This window comes from Cetorhinus maximus, chromosome 12 (assembly GCF_964194155.1).
Source record: "Cetorhinus maximus chromosome 12, sCetMax3.hap1.1, whole genome shotgun sequence".
NCBI classification, from domain to species: Eukaryota; Metazoa; Chordata; class Chondrichthyes; order Lamniformes; family Cetorhinidae; genus Cetorhinus; species Cetorhinus maximus.
In genome coordinates, this window is record NC_135890.1 from 59,661,739 (window position 1) to 59,682,531 (window position 20,793).

Here is a 20,793-nt window from a genome sequence, read left to right on the forward strand (position 1 = left end):
TTGACCCTCCTGGCTATCAGTTCCCATTCTCTTCTGAGAGTGGTGCTTGGGGCCTGGCCCCCGTGGATCCATGACATTCTCTTCATGCTCACCAGCACCCCTCCCAGCTCTGTATCTGTCAATCTGGAACCCTCTCTCTGCCCTGGTGCTCACTTTGCCATTATTTAAATTGCAGCAATATTCTTCAGTGCAGATTCCTCTTCAGAGGGACAGCCTGCCTTTAAGATGAGCAAGTTGGCTGCACCATGTGGTGTCTGGACAACACTACGGGACCCCCCTGCAGAGCGCAGTGGTAGCGCGAGACTTGCTCAGCCAAACACTACAATCAATCTCAAGGGCAATTAGGGATGGGCAATAAGTACTGGCCATGCTGGTGATGCTCACATCCCATGAAATAATTTAAAAAGGTGGGGTGGGTGCATCAAACTTCATACTGCCCACCTTGATCTGAACAGGTGTGGGCAGGTCATAAATTGTGACCCCTGTCATCATCATCTTCCTTGGCAAAGTATTCATTTAGTACCTCAGCCATGCCCTATGCCTCCATGCGTAAAAACCCTTTTTGGTCCCTAATTGACCCCACACCAACTCTTTACAACATTTTACTATTAAATGTTTGTAGAATACTTTTGAATTCTGTTCTTGATCCCTCTAGAACATCTCTCCAGAATTGTAATGTTCTCCTTAATCAATACCACCATCCAACCTCCTTTCTTTCCTCGCATTCTTTCCTGAACATTGCGGATTCACGAACATTTAGTCCCCAGACCTGTCCTTTACTGAGCCAGGTTTCCATTATCACCTCATACTCCCATGTGGTTATCCATGCCTGAAGCTCACCATGGAATGATCTCTTTGGGTGAAGCAGCAAGAATTGAATCCTGGGTGCACCTTGGCATTATGGGGTGGACTTTTTCCACTTTCACCAATCTCTCTTCTCTATTGTTATCCAATCTTATCGCTCTACCGCCTCACAAACACCACTCTCTTCAGCGAACAATCCACCATTCCTTCATCCATGAAGATTCCTGAGAGTCAGTACTACCTTCCTTTAACTAGACATAGTTATAAAATTCTTTGCTAATTCTCTTTATACCTGACTTGTCAGACACTTTCATAGCCTTGCTTAGCCTTTCAAGTCGTCTTTTTGCTCCATTGCATTTCCTGTAATTCTGCTGGGGTGAGGGCTGGGGGTGAGGGCAATGGTTGAGGGCAGTGGGTGAGGGCAGTGGGTGAGGGCAGGGGTGAGGACAGTGGGTGAGGGCAAGGAGTGAGGGTAGGGTCAGGGCAGGGGGTGAGGGCAGGGGTGAGGGCAGTAGGTGAGGGCAGGGAGTAAGGGCGGGGTGAGGGCAGGGGGTGAGGGCAGGGGTGAGGGCAGTAGGTGAGGGCAGTAGGTGAGGGTGGGGGTGAGGGTGGGGGTGAGGGCAGGGGGTGAGGGCAGGGGGTGAGGGCAGTAGGTGAGGGTGGGGTGAGGGCAGGGGGTGAGGGCGGGGTGAGGGCAGTACATGAGGGAAGGGGTGAGGGCAGCAGGTGAGGGCAAGGAGTGAGCGTAGGGTCAGGGCAGGGGGTGAGGGCAGGGGGTGAGGGCAGAGGTGAGGGCAGTGGGTGAGGGTAGGGGTGAGGGTAAGGTCAGGGTAGGGGGTGAGGGTAGGGTCAGGGCAGAGGGTGAGGGCAGGGGGTGAGGGTAGGGTCAGGGTAGGGGTGAGAGTAAGGTCAGGGTAGGGGGTGAGGGTAGGGTCAGGGCAGGGGTGAGGGTAGGGTCAGGGCAGGGGGTGAGGGCAGTGGGTGAGGGAGGGGCTGTGGGCAGCAGGTGAGGGCAGGGAGTAAGGGTAGGGGTGAGGGCAGGGAGTAAGGGTGGGGGGTGAGGGCATAGGTGAGGGCAGGCGGTGAGGGTAGGGGTGAGGGAAAGGTGAGGGTAGGGTGTGAGGGCATTGGGTGAGGGCAGGGGTAAGGGTTGGGGTAAGGATAGGGGTCAGGGTAGGGGTAAGCACAGTGGGTGAGGGTAGGGTGTGAGGGTAGGGGTAGGGGTAAGGGCAGTGGGTGTGGGTAGGGAGTGAGAGCAGTGGGTGAGGGTAGGGAGTGAGAGCAGTGGGTGGGGGCAGGAGGTGAGGTCAGGGGGTGAGGCCAGGGGGTGAGGGCAGTGGGTGAGAGTAGGGGGTGAGGGCAGGGGTTGAGGGCAGGGGTTGAGGGCAGGGGGTGAGGTCAGAGTGTGAGGGTTGGGGTAAGGGTAGTGGGTGAGGGTAGGGGTGAGGGCAGTGGGTGAGGGCAGTGGGTGAGGGTAGGGGTAAGGGCAATGGGTGAGGGTAGGGGTAAGGGCAGTGGGTGAGGGTAGGGGTAAAGGCAGTGGGTGAGGGTAGGGGTGAGAGTAGGGGTGAGGGTAGGGGTAAGGGCAATGGGTGAGGGTAGGGGTGAGGGCAGTGGGTGAGGGTAGGGGTGAGGGCAGTGGGTGAGGGTGGGATAAGGGCAGTGGGTGAGGGTAGGGGTAATGGCAGTGGGTGAGGGTAGGGGTGAGGGTAGGGGTAATGGCAGTGGGTGAGTGTAGGGGTATGGGCAGTGGGTGAGGGTTGGGGTGAGGGTAGGTGTAAGGTCAGTGGGTGAGGGTAGGGGTGAGGGTAGGGGTGATTGTTTTCTGTGGTGATGACAAGCCATGTAGCTGAAGAGCTCAGTGAGTCAGCCAGAGGACACACTTTGACATACCCAGTGAAACGAGGAGGCAAAACTCCCAAACTGCTTTTTACACCAAGCACAACATGTCCGAGTAGGCTTGTCAGACAGCATTTGCTTATCACCCATTGTTCATTGCAAGTTGCCCCACCCAAAGAATTTATCCAACATGCAGCTCTTTGAAAGTTTACCATTCACAGTACCCACACCAGAAAATGATCAGGAACATTGACATTCCAAGAATGTTTCATTAGCGATTGCCGTATGTCAGCATTCCTTTCACTGCCAGAGTCTGGGCATCACTGCAAAGCTGGCACGAAATGACCAATCTCAATTGCCGGAAGTTGGTGATAGGCTGATCGGGAGCTTGCTAAAGCCAGGCCAGAGGGCAGCAGAGACACCCACATTGTTAGGTATTGAGTCACATACAGCAACAACTTGTATTTATATAGCATCTTTAACAGTAAAACATCACAAGGTGCTTCACAGGAGCATTATCCAAAAAACTGACACTGGGCCACATATTAGGACAGGCGGCTGAAATCTTCGCTGAAGAGGTAGGTTTTAAGAAGCGTCTTAAAGGAGGAAAGGGAGGTAGAGAGGTGGAGAGGTTTAGGGAGGGAATTCCAGAGTGTAGGGCCCAGGCAGCTGAAGGCACAGCCATGGTGGAACGATTAAAATCAAGGATACTCAAGATGCCAGAGTTGGAATGTGCATCCTCAGGGGGCTGTTGGGCCAAGGGGAGGGTCAAAGCCATGGAGGAGTTTAAAACAATGATGAGAATTTTTAAAATCAAGATGTTGCTTAACCAGGGGCCAATGTAGGTTCAGCCAGCACGAGGGCAATGGCTGAACGGGACTTGGTGCGAGTTGTGATATGGACAGCAGAGTTTTGGATGGGCTGAAGTTTACAGCGGCTGGAAGATGGGAGGTCAGCCAGAAGTGGGTTCGAATAGTCAAGTCCAAAGGTACCAAAGACATGGATGAGGGTTTCAGTGGCTGATGAGCTGAAACGGGGAGAGTTGAGTGATGTTACAGAGAGTGGAAATAGAGGGTCTCCATGGTATGGTTATGTGGTCTAAGCTCACCTTGGGGTCAATATAACATCCAGGTTGAGAACAGAAAGTCACCAGGGTGAGAAACAGTCAGTCATGCTCCATAAGAACATAGGAAAATAGGACTTTAGAGCAGGAGTGGGCCATTCAGCCCTTCGAGCCTGCTCTGCCATTCAATAAGATCATGGCTGCTCTGGTTGTGTCTCAACTCCACTTTCCTGTCTGCCCCCCATAACCCTCGAGTCCCTCGTCTATCAAAATTCTGCCTTGAATTAATTCAATGACCCACCCTCTACTGCTTTCCGGGGAAGAGAATTTCACATAGTAATGACCCTCTTAGGGAAAAGATTTCTCCAAATCTCCATCTTAAATTGTAGACCTCTTATTCTTAAACTTTATTAACCTGGCTCTAGTCTCCCCCACAAGAGGAAACATCCTCTCAATATCCACACTATCAAATCCCCTCAGGATCTTATGGGCGGAAAGTTGTCCTTATCGGGCGGGCTCGGCAGCAGTGAGGGGCTTCGCAATTTCACGCTGGCGGGTGAATTAAGGCCCGCACAGCGTGGAACGCAGGCTGCAGCGCTGCCTGTGAGGGGGGAGGGGAGGAGGGCGAACGGGGCAAGCGGGGAGCTTCGCACATGTGCACAGGGAGCTGCCTCAGGGAGATGAAGAGTTCTGAAAAACAAAAATAAAGAATTTTTAAATGTTAAAAAACATGTCCCCTCATGTGACTGACTCTGTCACATTAGCAGGGACATATTATCAATGAAATGTAAAATGTTTTATTTTATTTTTAAATTTGTTATTGGAAACCCCATGGATGAGGTTTCCTAAAGACTGCAAAGGCCGCTTGGCCTGCCCGTCAACCATAATAGGCCTTCTAATTGTCGGTGGACGTGTTGCCGATTCCTATGTGTGCCCGCCGACTGAACTATTGCGCGACTGCGCGTTGATGTCAAGACGCTCCCTGGCGTCATTGCGCATCATTTCACACTCGAGTGGGTCAGGCACTCGCCTGTCCATCAAGGTGAAAATTCTGCCCTATATGTTTCAAGAAGGTCACCACTCAGTCCTATAAACTCCAATGGGTATCGGCCCAACTTGTTCACCCTTTCTTCATAGGATAAACCCAGACAGGGTAAGGATGGTAGGTTTCCTTCTCTAAAGGACATAGGTGAAGCAGATGGGTCTATATAACAATCCGACAGCTTCCTGGTCACTGTTTTAGATTTCCAGATTAATTGAAAGAGAATTCAAATTCTTAAACTGGTGGGATTTTAACTCGTATTCTCAGGATCCGAGGTTCTCAACCGCTCCGAGGGCTCTGCGAGGAGCTTCCCAGGTGTCCAGCAAAGTCAGGAGCAGCTGCCCACAGAGAGGTTCCTTGGGCAGGTGGAATCTCTCTGCCGCTGACTAATTCTCTTCTGTGGGGTTACAATGGGCTGGACGTTCTGATGGCAACATGGGTTTCATCGCTGGGCCTGAAAGTGGGGGAAGGGGCTGTGGGGCCTCCGGTGGTCAGCAGGACATGGGGCTGCATCCATTGGCTCTGTTAAGGGTGGATGCCACCCCATAGAGTTGCCAACCAATCAGAGGGCCAGGAGCTCAGATGCCCCAGCAGCACCACGGGGAGTGGTGACCATTGATGGGACTGCAACTGGAGCAGGAGGGCCCAGTAATGACAGTGTGTCCAGAAGGGCTCTGTCCTTCTTATCTCTCAGCCCATCTTCAAAGGGGTGTTAAAATCCAGGCCACTGGATTGGTTCCTGGTCTCACAATCAGAGGACATGATGTGATATCTCAAGCCTGCGTGTTCCTGACTGGGAGAAGGGAGAAGAGGACTTGGAAAGGGAGAGTGAGATGACAGGGAGAATCCCGGAATGGTGAGAGTAGCAGTGGCAGTGACACAAGAAGCCAGCTTCCCACTCTGTCCAGTGCAATGGAACAGCCACATTATTAAGAGCATCAGCAATAGTCACACTCAGCATGAACTCCCCAAAAATAAATGGCAGACAGATTTCGGGAGCTGGTAATGATCAAGATAGAACCAAACCAGGCCAGGCAGACTGAGAGCAGGTTGGTAGTGACAGTGGAAATCAGTCACATTTAGTATTAGTTGTAGAGTTCTTTCCTTCCCTTCCCCGCATCTGCTCACCTGCTCCAGACAGTGAACCAAGGAAAATGCATAAATGTATGTGGCCCTGACTTTTGTACATAGGGATCACTAACACCACCCCACCCTCCCACCGCCCCTCCATCTCCCACCCCCCATCTCCCATTGCACCCCCAGGACCAGCAGGCAGGGAGCTAGGTGAACATGTGGAACCAGTCTGACAGCTGGTAACCTCGGTTGGGTATTCAAATGTGCAAACCAGTGGAGAGATTTCAGCATTGATTAATTGGTTAATTAATTAATTAATTGGTATATTCAGTGTATGTCAGACTGTTTGACTGAGGAGCAGGAATGAGGAAGATAAGACATCAAAAAGAGCAGGAGAGATCACATGAGGTAATTGTTTACCCAAACAATACATTCAAGAAGAAATTCGACAATAGTTTCTCCTTGTTGCATGAATGAAAATAATATACTGGATGAGAAAGCATTCGCTCCATGGCCTGAACGTTACAGAAGCTGTGTGGGTGCAGTCAGTGGAAGCGGGAGCGGGAGCGGGAGCACACTGTTATCTGCTCCCACCTGCGGTCACGAGCTGGACGCGATTACGAGCTGGCCGGCCAATGGGGGGCCGCACAGAGACTCTGTGGCCAGGATTTTATGTCCCGCGGGTGGGTGCACACCTGACCTGTCCGGCTGCCAATCAGCGCCAGATGGTGTTGAGCGAGTATCCAGACGTCAGGGCACACTGGCGTGATAGCTCATTTGGCGGGTGCGCGTGGCAGTCAATCTCGCAGAAGATCATTCCCATTCCCGGCACACGGGAAGCACGCCCACCAACAATTAAGCGATGGGCAATTAAGCCCATTCAGGAGGCAATTGAAAGCGATTTTTTCGTGGCCTGTCCAGTTTAATGGTTGGTGGACGGGCCAATCACCAGGCGGCCTTCACATTTTTGCCCAAACCTCGATCCAGGGTGGGATCAAATCTCCATCAGGAAATAAAATATGGAGAGATCTCTGGGGACTGGTTTTTTTATGAGGTTTGCTTTCAGGTGCTTGATTGTGCTGCATGGAGATATTTTGCAGCACTTTTGTTGTTTAGTTTATTCTGTGGAGGTTTGCAGCTCCATGGGGAAGATGTCTGCCTTCAGGGAGCTCTCTCGAAGTGCTCGCCAGCACCCGCGTTGACGTCAGTGCTCACCCTCTTCCCACCCCCACTGGCAGTGCTGAGCCTTTCTCAGGCCACATTTCACACTGGCTATCCGTTAATTGGCCAGACAGTGTGAAATCACGGCCGGGAGCTGATCGTGGTCAGGAGCCCATTTCCCATCCGCTCCCAGGCCCTCCAATTGCGCACACGCACACCCGACGAGCGAAAAATTCAGGCCTGTGCTGCTGGTGGCGACAGGAGCCTGTCAGGCACCGGGTCCAATGGAGACATGCCAGGGGCTTTAAACTGAAGGTCTCCAGGAGGTGCAAAGACCCTGAGAGAGCTGCCCCGGAAAGAGCTGAAGACTTTGATGTTGGAAGGTATCATGGCCTCAGCACCCGCAGGGCACAACAGGCAGAAGGGCAATGCCGATGGGCACTCCACCTTTCCGCCTCTCGGGCGAGTGCGTGCACACTCTAATGGAGGCAGTGAGTGCCAGCTGTGACATACTCATGCCACAGAACGACAAGAGGAGGTCACCACACCAGGCAAAGAAAGCTTGGACGGAAGTGGCAGCCCAGGTGAGCGGGCATGACATGCTGCAGGGCACATGGATCCAGTGCCGCACAAGGTTCAATGATCTTCTGCACTCCGCAAGAGTGAGTACCAACTTGGAACTGAGTATAGATGTCTTGGAGGGTGGCCTTTCATCGTGGTGCTCAGGGTGTAAGATTCAGAGTGCCAAATAATCTGCCCACTAGGGTTGGGTGCATAGAAGGTTGAGGTGTGATGATGTGATGAGCAGCTCAACCTGGTTCACCAGGGGTGGGGCGGAGGAAGCTGGTTTGGGGTTGCAGGTAGAGGGTGGAGGGGGTTGGCTAATGAATGCACTTTGTCTGTACAGGAGAAGAGAAGCCACAATGCCATGGAGCACACACGAGCGGGTGGCGAAGTGGCCAACCTGCTCATACTCAGCAAGTTCGAGATAGATGCCCTGGGCACGGAATGCAGGCGTGGAGTAAGGTCCACAGGTGATGGAGAGGCAGGGGTCTCGGAGGAAGGTTAGAGTCCAGTGGACAGGTGAGAGACTGGGGAAGTGTGTAAGAGCTGTCGGGTTGTGGCATCTCCAAGGAGAAGTTCAAATCAAGAGTCCCCATTGCTCGTCCAATCACAATGCCTCAGCAAGGCAGCTGTCCATGGTGTCAACATACTGTCTTGCATGCACAGTCACATTGTGATGATGATACCTACTGACATATTGTCTTCCTCGCTAAGAAGCGCCATGCTCAAGATGCAGCAGGGACCTCGAGGATCCTCCATTAACACCCGAGGAGCCGCCGCAGACAGAGGAACCTGCGTCACATCCTCTCTCAGAACACAGCACCAGCACAGATACAGGCATGTCGGTAGGCATTAGGGGGTTGGCTCCATTGGTATTGCACATTGGTGAGGGCACTATACACCCACATGAGGAGCTGGTGGGGTCAGAGAGTGCCCAAGGCGCCGGCAGTTGGAGGACTGCTGGAGACTAGGACTGTGCTGAGTCTGAGGCAGACAATGAACCTCTGGATTTGTCCATCAGGCGGCAGATACTGTATGTCCAGTGGGATGCACAGGAGGATCTGATGGATATCTCTGAGGGTCTTCATGCCATGGTTCCTGTTATAGGGGAGTCCATGTGGAGCGTGAGCACTTGGGTTGACCCTCATCGCCAAGCGCACTGCCTCCTCCATGGAGAGAGTGGCGACTCTCATGGAGAGGCAGCTCCAGGAACAGAATCAGGGATTTCTGGGGCTGTGCTTGTACCTACAAGCCCACACATTGGCAGCCCACACAGGTCACTGCCACTGTGAGAGATGGCTGAGGCACCAAGTCACTTTGCTAGGTGCCCGTCCATCAATGGTGAACAGGGAGGTGCAAACCAACCTCACGCTGGGAGACCAGCTGCATGTCGAATTTGCAGGCTCCTCTCTGGGTGTTCCAGACGAAGGCAGCAGCTCCTCTGTCAGAGCCCATGTCATCTGATGAGGCCGTGATGACTGAGGAGTGCCCAGCCATGGTGCTGGGCACTTCCTCCCAGGTGGTACCTGCACAGACTCTGCTGGCCAGAGGACATCTGCCAAGGTTATCATGGCCAACAGGACATCACAGACAACAAGCTGCCTCTAATGCCGCTGCCAGCGAGGTGGGGGTGAGGGGAGGATGCACAAGGACGCAGCACTCGCAAGCGGAAGTTTAAGGCACTATAAATTGTGTAAACACGACCACCATTTAGAAGTGTTATTAAGTGTCATGGCCTGACTGTGAGCATGGGACATGTGAAGCAGGTCATGAAAAGCTGAATTTATGTTTTTAGCTGAAAATACAATTTTCCTGTGCCTCTCCAACCCCACACCATTTTCATCTTCACAGGACAGGAAGGACTTGGGTGTAAAACACACACCAATCCTCTTCCAATGTCGGGGTCTACAGGGAAATTATATTTCCCCACAGACATTATTTTACTATGTTGGTGCCGGTTTTGGAAGCTCTAAAAAAATACTCCCATGGAGAGTTTGTGACCACTGGAGGAAGCCTGCTGAGGAGTTGGGACATTCTGTAACATAAGTACAAAATGTTTTGGCACCTTCAAAAGTGACTATTAGATGCAGCATGTAATGTAGACATATTTTTGATATAGAGATTGATCATAGGACTCTGTCCTGCAAAGATAAATCGACCACCACATTGACCAGCATTTTGTAAGTTTTGACATGCATTAGAGTACTTTCCCCCCCCCAGGAGAAAGTGCCATAATGCATTCAAAAATCTTGAAAAATGTGTTGGTAAACGCTTCTTGTCATGTTTGGTACTCTGATTGTGAACAAAACATCCCCTGCTTTTGAAAGTTTAAAAGAAAATCTGATCACCTGCTCACCACACTGACCACCTCTGCACTGACCATTCTTATGAAATCTTAATAATTTTCATAATATTATTGTGGGTTATTGTAAAGTAGGTTTATAGGGGTGAGTATGGGTGATTCTGTGTGTGTGATTTAATTGAATTGAAGTCAGCTTGACTGTCAGCTGGAAATTATCAAAAGGAGTTAGGTGTAGAAGGCTTCTTGAAATGCTAATGAGTAAACATGGATGAGGTCTTGGCATATAAAGTGCGAAGGAAATTTACATTTTTAGATAAGTGGAGTTGTTTGGATTTCAAATGGATGGTAGGATGTTTACAGCTGGGAAGATAAGCAAGGCCAAGCAGTATGTTTATTTTTCCCAAAAGGAAAGAGGTCTTATTGGCAACATGAAAGGTTTTCATATTATGGGAAAAGTAAATTTGCAAAGATATATGGAACAATGGAATTTACAGATTAAACAGAGAGAAGCATATATAAAGAGGAATGAAAGGCTATGTTGGGGGGCCATTTGAGATCTAACAGGAGTGTGTGAAACATCCTTGAAGAAGCCACTAACCATTTTTGCAAAAGTCTGCTGTGTCCAGTAACTAAGGTTGGAGAAAAGCCTTTGGGATTCCACTGTTGAGTGGGTGCTGTGGTAACTTGTGGGCTTACTTTTTAAATTTAAAATCTATTTTGGACTGTTACCTTAAAGGGGGTGTGTGGCTGGGAGTCAGGTTAATTAAGAATTTTGGTATTTGTTATAGTATTAAGTAACTGTAATCTTACATATGTGCTTGAAATCTTTTCTTTAGTTAATAAATATTTGAATTTAATTTTTAAAATTGCTAAAGGTCTTAGTGGACTCATTACTTCTGAATTCAATGCACACATCTCGTAATAAATACAAATTGTAAATCCATTGTGATAGCGTGGCCAATTTTCCCTTGTGGATTTGGTCCACCTGGCACATGTCATCTGCCACGTCATAACACCATCTCCACACTGACCACCTCCGCACTGACCACCTCCGCACCAACCACCTCCGCACTGTGGCTGTCTTTTCTGGAAACATGAATGTTCAGGATGATGAATTCTTCACCCATCACCCCTCTAGAGTGACTGGCAATTCCCTGATTGGTCTAGCACCATCCTTGAAGTGCAAGGAGGATTGGGCAATAGAATGAATAAAAAAGGGCATCATACAATTTACAACCCCCCCCAACAAATTTTGTTGAAAAGGTCAGAGGTCGTCACTCCAGTGAAATCATTGGGAAATTTTTGACCTTGGATAATAAATATGGACTGTGATGTGTAATGGCCAATGCAACACTGCAGTTTGTTGCACTGGGTTATGTTCACATCATCAAGATGTTATTCCATTGCACACTCATAATGACAAACTAACTTGTGACTGTCTCGGGATTGTGTGATTCCTGCCCATGCCTTCAAGCAGGACTAATAATCTTCAAATGGATTCACATTGAGTATGAGATCTAAGGGATTATAACAAATAATGGAATTTTAGCTTGTAATCTATATTTACTCACAATGAAATAGACATTTAAACATTGACATGATAATTAAATAGTATATGTCCATTGAGATACAGATTTAAACAGACTGTACTTGTACTCTTTATTTATAATCTTGTTACTCCGATGCCAGCACACAATTAAACAGAGCCAATGTTCTAATCATGTTGTAGAGTAAAAATTGGCAAATGCTGAGAATTTGAAATCAAACAGAAAATACAGAAAACTGGAGACGATACATCTGAGAACATTGGGAGTGCCATGTTGTAGTCTTTCTAAACTTCCAGAAAGCCTTTGAGAAAGTTCCACATGAAAGACTGCTGGTCAAGTGGAAGGTTGTGCGTAGACCAATCAGTTTGAGTTGGGAAGGAATTGGTTTAAAGGCACCAGGTTTGAATGCTGGACTGGGACCAGATAGTGAGTTAAGTATTTAGAGATTGGTGTCAGGGCCTTGCTGGTTTAGCTATATAAATGTCCTGAATTGAGAAACGCAATGAACTTTGATTAAAATCAAAGGATTTTTAAAAATTCATTCATGGGATGTGGAAGTCAACGGCTAGGCCAGCATTTATTGCCCATCCCTAATTGCCCTTGAGAAGGTGGTGCTAAGCTGCCTCCTTTAACCGCTGCAGTCCATGTGGTGTAGGCACACTGATAGTGCTGTTAGGGACGGGGTTCCAGGGTTTTGATCCAGCGACAGCAAAGGAACAGCAATATGTTTCCAAGTCAGGATGGTGAGTGGTTTGGTGGGGAACTTCCAGGTGGTGGTGTTTCCATGTGTCTGCTGCCCTTGTCCTTCTAGATGGTGGTGGTCATGGGTTTGGAAGCCTTGGTGAGTTCCTGCAGTGCATCTTGTAGATGCTACTGTGCATCAGTGGTGGAGGGAGTGAGTGTTTGTGAACGGGGTACCAATCAAGCGGGCTGCTTGTCCTGGATGGTGTCAAACTACTTGAGTGTCAAGTGGAGAATATACCATCACACTCCTGACTTGTGCTTTGTAGATGATGGACAGGCTTTGGGGAGTTAGCAGGTGAGTTACTCACCGCACGATTCCTAGCCTCTGACCTGTTCCTGTAGACACAGTATTTATATGGCTAGTCCAGTTCAGTTTCTGGGCAATGGATATTGACAGTGGGGGATTCAGTGATGGTAATGTCATTGAATGTCATGGGCCGATGATTAGATTCTCTTGTTCGAGATGGTCATTGCCTGGCACTTGCGTAGTGTGAATGTTACTTGCCATTTGTCAGCCCAAGCCTGGATATTGTCCAGCTCTTGCTGCATTTGGACATGAACTGCTTCAGTATCTGAGGAGTCATGAATGGTGCTGAATATTGTGCAATCATCAGTGAACATCCCCACTTATGATGGAAGGAAGATCATTGATGAAGCAACTGAAGATGGTTGGGCCGAGGACACTACCCTGAGGAACTCCTGCAGTGATGTCCTAGAACTGAGATGATTGACCTCCAATAACTATAACCATGTTCCTTTGTGCTAGGTATGATTCCAATCAGCAGAGAGTTTTCCCCTGATTCACATTGACTCTAGTTTTGTTAGAGCTCCTTGATGCCACACTTGGTCAAATGCTGCCTTGATGTCAAGGGCAGTCACTCTCACCTCACCTCAGGAGTTCAGCTCTTTTGTCCATGTTTGAACCAAGGCTGTAATGAGGTCAGGAGCTGAGTGGCCCTGGTGGAACCCAAACTGGGCGTCAGTGAGCAGGTTATTGCTAAGCAAGTGCTGCTTGATAGCACTGTTGATGACCCCTTCCATTACTTTACTGATGATCGAGAGTAGACTGATGGGGCGGTAATGGGTCGGGTTGGATTTGTCCTGCTTTTTGCGTACAGGACATAGCTGGACAATTTTCCACATAGCCGGGTAGATGCCAGTGTTGTAGCTGTACTGGACCAGCTTAGCTAGGGCCGTGGCAAGTTTGGGAGCACAAGTCTTCAGTACTATTGCCGGAATGTGACTAAAACTGGTGGAAAGGTGAATCGGTCATTGAGTTGAATGAAGACCTAAAGAAGGAATTAAGCAAATTTTGCATTTGAGTGGAATGTGGCAAATGAAATTGAATATATTACAAGGAGGATAAAATGTTGAGGGGGAGGGGGCTTTGCTCACACAATGAAAGGGGCTGAACCTGCAGGAAGTTATCATAGAATCAACTGTTACCGCATCAAATCATTGCAATCACCAAATGCAAATGTGCTGGGGAGCCAAACTGGCAAAAACGACTTGCATTTATATAGCGCCTTTAACATAGTAAAATGGCACATGGCGTTTTGCAGGTGAGCTATCAAACAGAATTTGCCACTGAGCCACATTAGGAGATATTAGGGCAGATTATCAAAAGCTTTGTCAAGGACGTAGATTTTACAGACCATCTGAATGGGGGAGGGGTAGAGAGGTGGAGAGATTTAGCCATGGAATTCAGGGCTTAAGGCCTAGGCAGCTGAAGGCAGGGCCACCAAGGGTGGAGCGAATAAGATCGGGGATGCTCAAGAAACCAGAATTGGAGCAGGTATCTCGGAGGTTTGTTAGGTGGGACCTGTACAAGAAGGACAGGTTGCATCTAAACTGGAGGGGCACCAATATCCTGGCTGCGAGGTTTGCTAGGGTCACTCGGGAGGGTTTAAACTAGTATGGCAGGGGGGTGGGAACCAGAGCAATGGGTCAGCAGGTGAAATAAATGACTGGCCAATAGGACTAAGAGGAAGAGCAGGCAGGGAGAAATTATTAAACACAGTGGGACTGGGTGTCTGAAATGCATTTGTTTCAATGTGAGAAGTATAACAGGCAAGGCAGATGAGCTTAGAGCTTGGATTAGTACTTGGGACTATGATGTTATTGCTATTACAGAGACTTGGTTGAAGGATGGACAGGATTGGCAGATAAACGTTCCAGGATTTAGATGTTTCAGGCAGGATAGAGAGGGATGTAGAAGAGGTGGGGGAGTTGCACTGCTGGCTAAGGAGAATATCACAGCTGTACGACAGGAGGACACCTCGGAGGGCTCATGCAGCGAGGCAATATGGGTAGAGCTCCGGAATAGGAAGGGTGCAGTCACAACATTGGGGGTTTACTGTAGGCCTCCCAATTGCCAGCGGGAGATTGAGGAACAGTTATGTAGGCAGATTTTGGAAAGATGTAAAAGCAATAGGGTTGTTGTGGTGGGTGATTTTAACTTTCCCTATATTGACTGGGAATCACTTAGTACTAGGGGTTTGGATGGTGCAGAATTTGTAAGGTGCATCTAGGAGGGCTTCCTGAGACAATATGTAGATAGTCCAACTAGGGAAGGGGCAATACTGGACCTGGTATTAGGGAATGAACCCGGCCAGGTGGTTGAAGTTTCAATAGGGGAGCATTTCGGGAAAAGTGACCATAATTCAGTAAGTCTCAAGGTACTGGTGGATAAGGATAACTGGAGTCCTCGGGTTAAGGTGCTTATTTGAGGGAAGGCTAATTATAACAATATTAGGCAGGAACTGAGGAATCCAGACTTGAGGCGGATGTTTGAGGGCAAATCAACAACTGACACGTGGGGGGCTTTCAAACACCAGTTGATAAGAATTCAGAACTGGCATGTGCCTGGTAGGATGAAGGATAAGTATGGCAAGTTTCAGGAACCTTGGATAACGAAGGATATTGTGAGATTAGTCAAAAAGAAAAGGGAAGCATTCATAAGGGCTAGAAGGCTGGGAACAGATGAAGCCCGTGGAGAATATAAAGAAAGTAGGAAGAAACTTAAGCAAGGAGTCAGGAGGGCTAGAAGGGGTCATGAAAAGTCATTGGCAACCAGGATTAAGGAAAATCCCAAGGCCTTTTATACATATGTAAAAAGCAAAAGGGTAGCCAGGGAAAGGGTTGGCCCACTCAGGGACAGAGGTGGGAACCTGTGTGTGGAGCCAGATGAAATGGGAGAGATACTAAATGAGTACTTCTCATCAGTATTCACCAAAGAGAAGGACTTAGCGGTTGATTTGTCTAGGGAAAAGTCTGTAGATAGCCTGGATCATGTTGAGATCAAAAAAGAGGAGGTGATAGGCATCTTGAAGAATATTAAGGTGGATAAGTCCCCAGGGCCAGATGGGATCTACCCCAGAGTACTGAGGGAGGCAAGGGAGGAGATTGCTGGGGCCTTGACAGAAATCTTTGTATCCTCACTGGCTACGGGTGAGGTCCCAGAGGACTGGAGAATGGCCAATGTTGTTCCATTGTTTAAGAAGGGTAGCAGGGGTAATCCAGGAAATTACAGGCCAGTGAGCCTTACGTCAGTGGTAGGGAAATTATTGGAGAAAATTCTACATGACAGGATTTACTACCATTTGGAAGCAAATGGGCGTATTAGTGAGAGGCGCATGGTTTTGTGAAGGGGAGGTCGTGTCTCATTAACTTGATCAAGTTTTTCGATGAAGTGACAAAGATGATCGATGATGGAAGGGCAGTGGATGTTATCTACATGGATTTCAGTAAGGCCTTTGACAAGGTCCCTCATGGCAGACTGGTAAAGTCGCACGGGATCAGAGGTGAGCTGGCAAGATGGATACAGAATTGGCTTGGTCATAGAAGACAGAGGGTAGCAATGGAAGGGTGCTTTTCTGAATGGAGAGCTGTGACTAGTGGTGTTCCGCAGGGATCAGTGCTGGGACCTTTGCTGTTTGTAGTATATGTAAATGATTTGGAAGAAAATGTAACTGGGCTAATTAGTAAGTTTGCAGATGACACTAAGGTTGGAGGAATTGCAGATAGTGAAGAGGATTGTCAAAGGATACAACGGGATCTAGATCGGTTGGAGACTTGGGCGGAGAAATGGCAGATAGAGTTTAATCTGGACAAATGCGAGGTAATGCATTTTGGAAGGTCTAATACAGGTAGGAATTAAACAGTAAATTGCAGAACCCTTAAGTGCATCGACAAGCAGAGGGATCTGGGTGTACAGGTCCACAGGTCACTGAAAGTGGCAACGCAGGTGGATAAGGTAGTCAGGAAGGCATATGGCATGCTTGCCTTCATCGGCAGGGGTATTGAGTATAAAAGCTGGTAAGTCATGCTGTATAGAACCTTGGTTAGGCCGCACTTGGAATATTGTGTGCAATTCTGGTCGCCACATTACCAGAAGGATATGGAGGCATTGGAGAGGGTGGAGAGGAGGTTTACCAGGATGCTGCCTGGTCTGGAGGTTATTAGCTATGAGGAGAGGTTGGAGAAACTCGGATTGTTCTCACTAGAGTGACGGAGATTGAGGGGCGACTTGATAGAAGTTTACAAAATTATGAGTGGCATGGACAGAGTAGATAGTCAGAAGCTTTTTCCCAGGGTGGAAGAGTCAATTACTAGGGGACATAGATTTAAGGTGAGGGAACAAAACTTTAGAGGAGATGTGCGGGGCAAGTTTTTTACGCAGAGGGTAGTAAGTGTCTGGAATTCGCTGCCAGAGGAGGTGGTGGAAGCAGGTACGATAGCGGTGTTTAAGAGGCAGCTTGACAAATACATGAATAGGATGGGAATAGAGGGATACGGACCTCGGAAATGCAAAATGTTTTAGTTTGACAGGCAATATGATCGGCGCAGGCTTGGAGGGCTGAAGGGCCTGTTCCTGTGCTGTACTTTTCTTTGTTCTTTGTTCTTTGTTTGTAGGGCTGGAGGATATTACAGAGATAGAGAGTGGCAAGGGAAGACATGTAGGGATTTCTAAACAAGGGTGAGAATTTTAAGAATGAAGTTTTTTTTAAACAGGAGCCAATGTAGATCCACAAACACAGGGCTGATAGGTGAATGGGATTTAGTGTGGGTTAGGATAAAGGCAGCAGAGTTTGGGATGAGTTTAAGTTTATGGAGGTGAAAGATAGGAGACCAACCAGGAGTGTTGGAATAGGCAAGTCTCGAGGTAACAAAGACATGGATGGGGGTTTCAGGAGCAGAAGCACTGAGGCAGGAGCTGAGTCAGAAGATGTTAAGGAGGTGGAAATAGGCAGTCTTAATGATGCAGCTTTATAAAGTGTAAGTGTGAGGCTGTACGGTGCCCCGGTCAGGTAACAACTTGAGTATAATGAGAGCAAAGGGAAGACAAAGGGAAACAAAGAAAAGGACCACAGTGTTAGAGGGCAGAATGAAGAGGAAAGGTCAGTAAAACTTATGTGTCTTCAGCCTTGAAAGGTTAGTGATAGAGAGGGGCCTTCTCGAAATATGAGATATTTGAGTGCGACGGAAACTAGGTGAATTGGATTCAATTTGAACTATGATTGTAGGAAAGGGAACATCAGTACTAATGGGGAAACGAGAAGATCAGGAATGAAGTCAAAAAGAGGTGTGAGCACCACAAGAACAGCAGCGGTACAAGCAAAAAACCCATCACCATCTTCAAGGACATCTACTGATGGATAATTCATGTCAGCTTTGCCAGCAATCCCCACATACTGAAAATGAATATTTAGAAACGTTAATATGTGGAATGGAGTCTGGTATTGGAGGTAAAAATTCAGGAATCATTCCAGAGGCTGTCGCTGGGATAGGGGGGTTTCTGTGGTTATGGGATCTCATTGAGTTGAATAGCTCCCCTCCACTTCTCTTCCACACACACACTCACAGAAACACACACACAGAAACACACACACAGAAACACACACACAGAAACACACACACACACAGAAACACACACACACAAACACACACACAGAAACACACACACAGAAACACACACACACACACAAACACAGAAACACACACACAGAAACACACACACACACACAGAAACACACACACACACACAGAAACACACACACACACACAGAAACACACACACAGAAACACACACACAGAAACACACACACAGAAACACACACACACACAGAAACACACACACAGAAACACACACACAGAAACATAAACACACAGATACACACAAACACATACAGAAACACACAAACACACATACATAGAAACACAAACACACATACAGAAACACAGATATACACACACACAGAAACACACATACAGAAACACACACACACACACAGAGAAACACACACACACACACACACACAGAAACACAAACACACAGATACACACATACAGAAACACACAAACACACAGAAACACACAAACACATATACAGAAACACAGATATACACACACAGAAACACACAAACGCACATACAGAAACACAGATATACACACACACAGAAACACACATACAGAACCACACATACAGAGACACACATACAGAGACACAGATATACACACACACAAACACAGAAACACACAAACACACAGATACACACTTATAGAAACACAAACACAGGAACAGAAACACACAGAAACACACACACGCACATACAAAGATGCAAACACGCACACACAGACAGGAACATGTGCGCATGCACATGCAGAAACATGTGCATGTGCACACACACACAGAAACATGCACACAAAATATGCTCACACAAGTACAGAAACACATATGCACACACACGCACAGAAACACACACAAACATGTGCAGACACACGCACAGAAACAAGTGCACACACACACAGAAACACGGAAACACACACAGAAATACACAGAAACACACACACGCAAAGAAACATGTGCACACACAGAAATAGGGGGTTTATATGGTAATGGGAGCTAACTGAGTTGAATAGCTTCCCTCCACTTGTCTCTTTTCAGATGCTGAGGGGGATCAGCTTCTTGCTGATATTTCTGATCGCACCGCAGTTTATTGTACAAGCTCATGCTTTTCGATGAAATTGATGGGCTGTGTGCTCAGTAAAGCAGATTCTATTCTGGTACTTGAGGTAACTTATGCTGTTCCATGTAGGGTTGTACTGCTTGCCACACCTGTGAACAGAAAACATTGCACATAGACAGTTAGACCACCATTGACAAATTAGTTAAGAATCACTTCACACTGCCTGTCTCTGGGATGGAGCTGAACCCAAATCCCTCAACAATTTGGAAAAACTCAGCAGGTCTGGCAGCCTCGGCGGAGAAGAAAAGAGTTGACGTTTTGAGTCCTCACGACCCTTCAACAGAACTGAGTATTATTAGGAGAGTAATATTCTCCTAATATTACTCAGTTCTGTTGAAACGTCAACTCTTTTCTTCTCCACCGATGCTGCCAGACCTGCTGAGTTTTTCCAGGTAATTCTGTTTTTGTTTTGTTTTGGATTTCCAGCATCCGCAGTAGTTTTTTGTTTTTATCCCTCAGCAATTTGTTGGGATGTTGCTCGATCATGGCTGCATATCCAGGAGATAATGTCGTGTGTCGCCAGGCGATCTAGCTGAAGGTTTCTCAGTATGGAGCTGTTATGGTCACAGCTGGAGTGATTCTCTATGGAATGTGACCTGATCTGTGGACCTACCCATTCTCTCAATGTAAATTATAATCTCCCTGCTACAGTGAATCCAGTCAATCCCAACTGCAGAATCCACAAACTACAGTGAAAGGCAGAATTAATAGGGGATTTTAACCCCTGTTAGTGATTCTGGGTAAGCCTTGTTTACATATTTTAAAAAATAAAAATTAGCTCTCAGTCATGGCATTAACTGCAGAATGATGGGCTGTGAAAATGCAAATAGAAAATAAAAACACACACGCAAAGAAACACGCACACGCACAGAAACACGCACACGCACAGAAACACGCACACGCACAGAAACACACACGCACACACGCACAGAAACACACACACACAGAAACACACACACACAGAAACACACACGCACAAACACACACGCACAAACACACACGCACAAACACACACACGCACGCACAGAAACACGCACGCAGAGAAACACGCACGCGCACAGAAACACGCACGCGCACAGAAACACACACGCGCACAGAAACACGCAGACGCACGCGCACAGAAACACGCACGCGCACAGAAACACGCACGCGCACAGAAACACGCATGCACAGAAACACGCACGCACAGAAACACACGCACGCGCAGAAACACACGCACACGCAGAGACACACACACACGCACAGAGACACACACACACGCACAGAGACACACACACGCACAGAAACACACATGCACAGAAACACGCACACGCACAGAAACACGCACACGCACAGAAACACGCACACGCACAGAAACACGCACGCACAGAAACACGCGCACGCACAGAAACACGCGCACGCACAGAAACACACGCACACACGCACAGAAACACACGCACACAGAAACACACAGACACAGAAACACACACGCACAGAAACACACACGCACAGAAACACACACGCACAGAAACACGCACACGCACAGAAACACACACGCACACAAACACACACGCACACAAACACACACGCACACAAACACACACGCACACAAACACACACACACACAGAAACACACACACACGCAC

At 47.9% G+C, this 20,793-nt stretch overlaps 1 protein-coding gene across 3 annotated transcripts in view; it reads right to left on the reverse strand.

The window, feature by feature from the left end:
- Nucleotides 1–17,050: 17,050 nt before the first annotated feature.
- Nucleotides 17,051–20,793, reverse strand: part of LOC144687503 (histidine ammonia-lyase-like) — a 50,190-nt gene continuing 46,447 nt past the window's right edge. For 2 of the 3 annotated variants that reach the window (XM_078553731.1, XM_078553733.1), the window contains one exon: nucleotides 17,057–19,257. In XM_078553731.1, the coding sequence (XP_078409857.1) occupies nucleotides 19,198–19,257 (60 nt within the window). In that variant the 3' untranslated portion in view covers nucleotides 17,057–19,197. Of the gene's footprint in view, nucleotides 19,258–20,793 lie in introns of all 3 variants that reach the window. The other variant, XM_078553732.1, reaches the window with a different exon arrangement.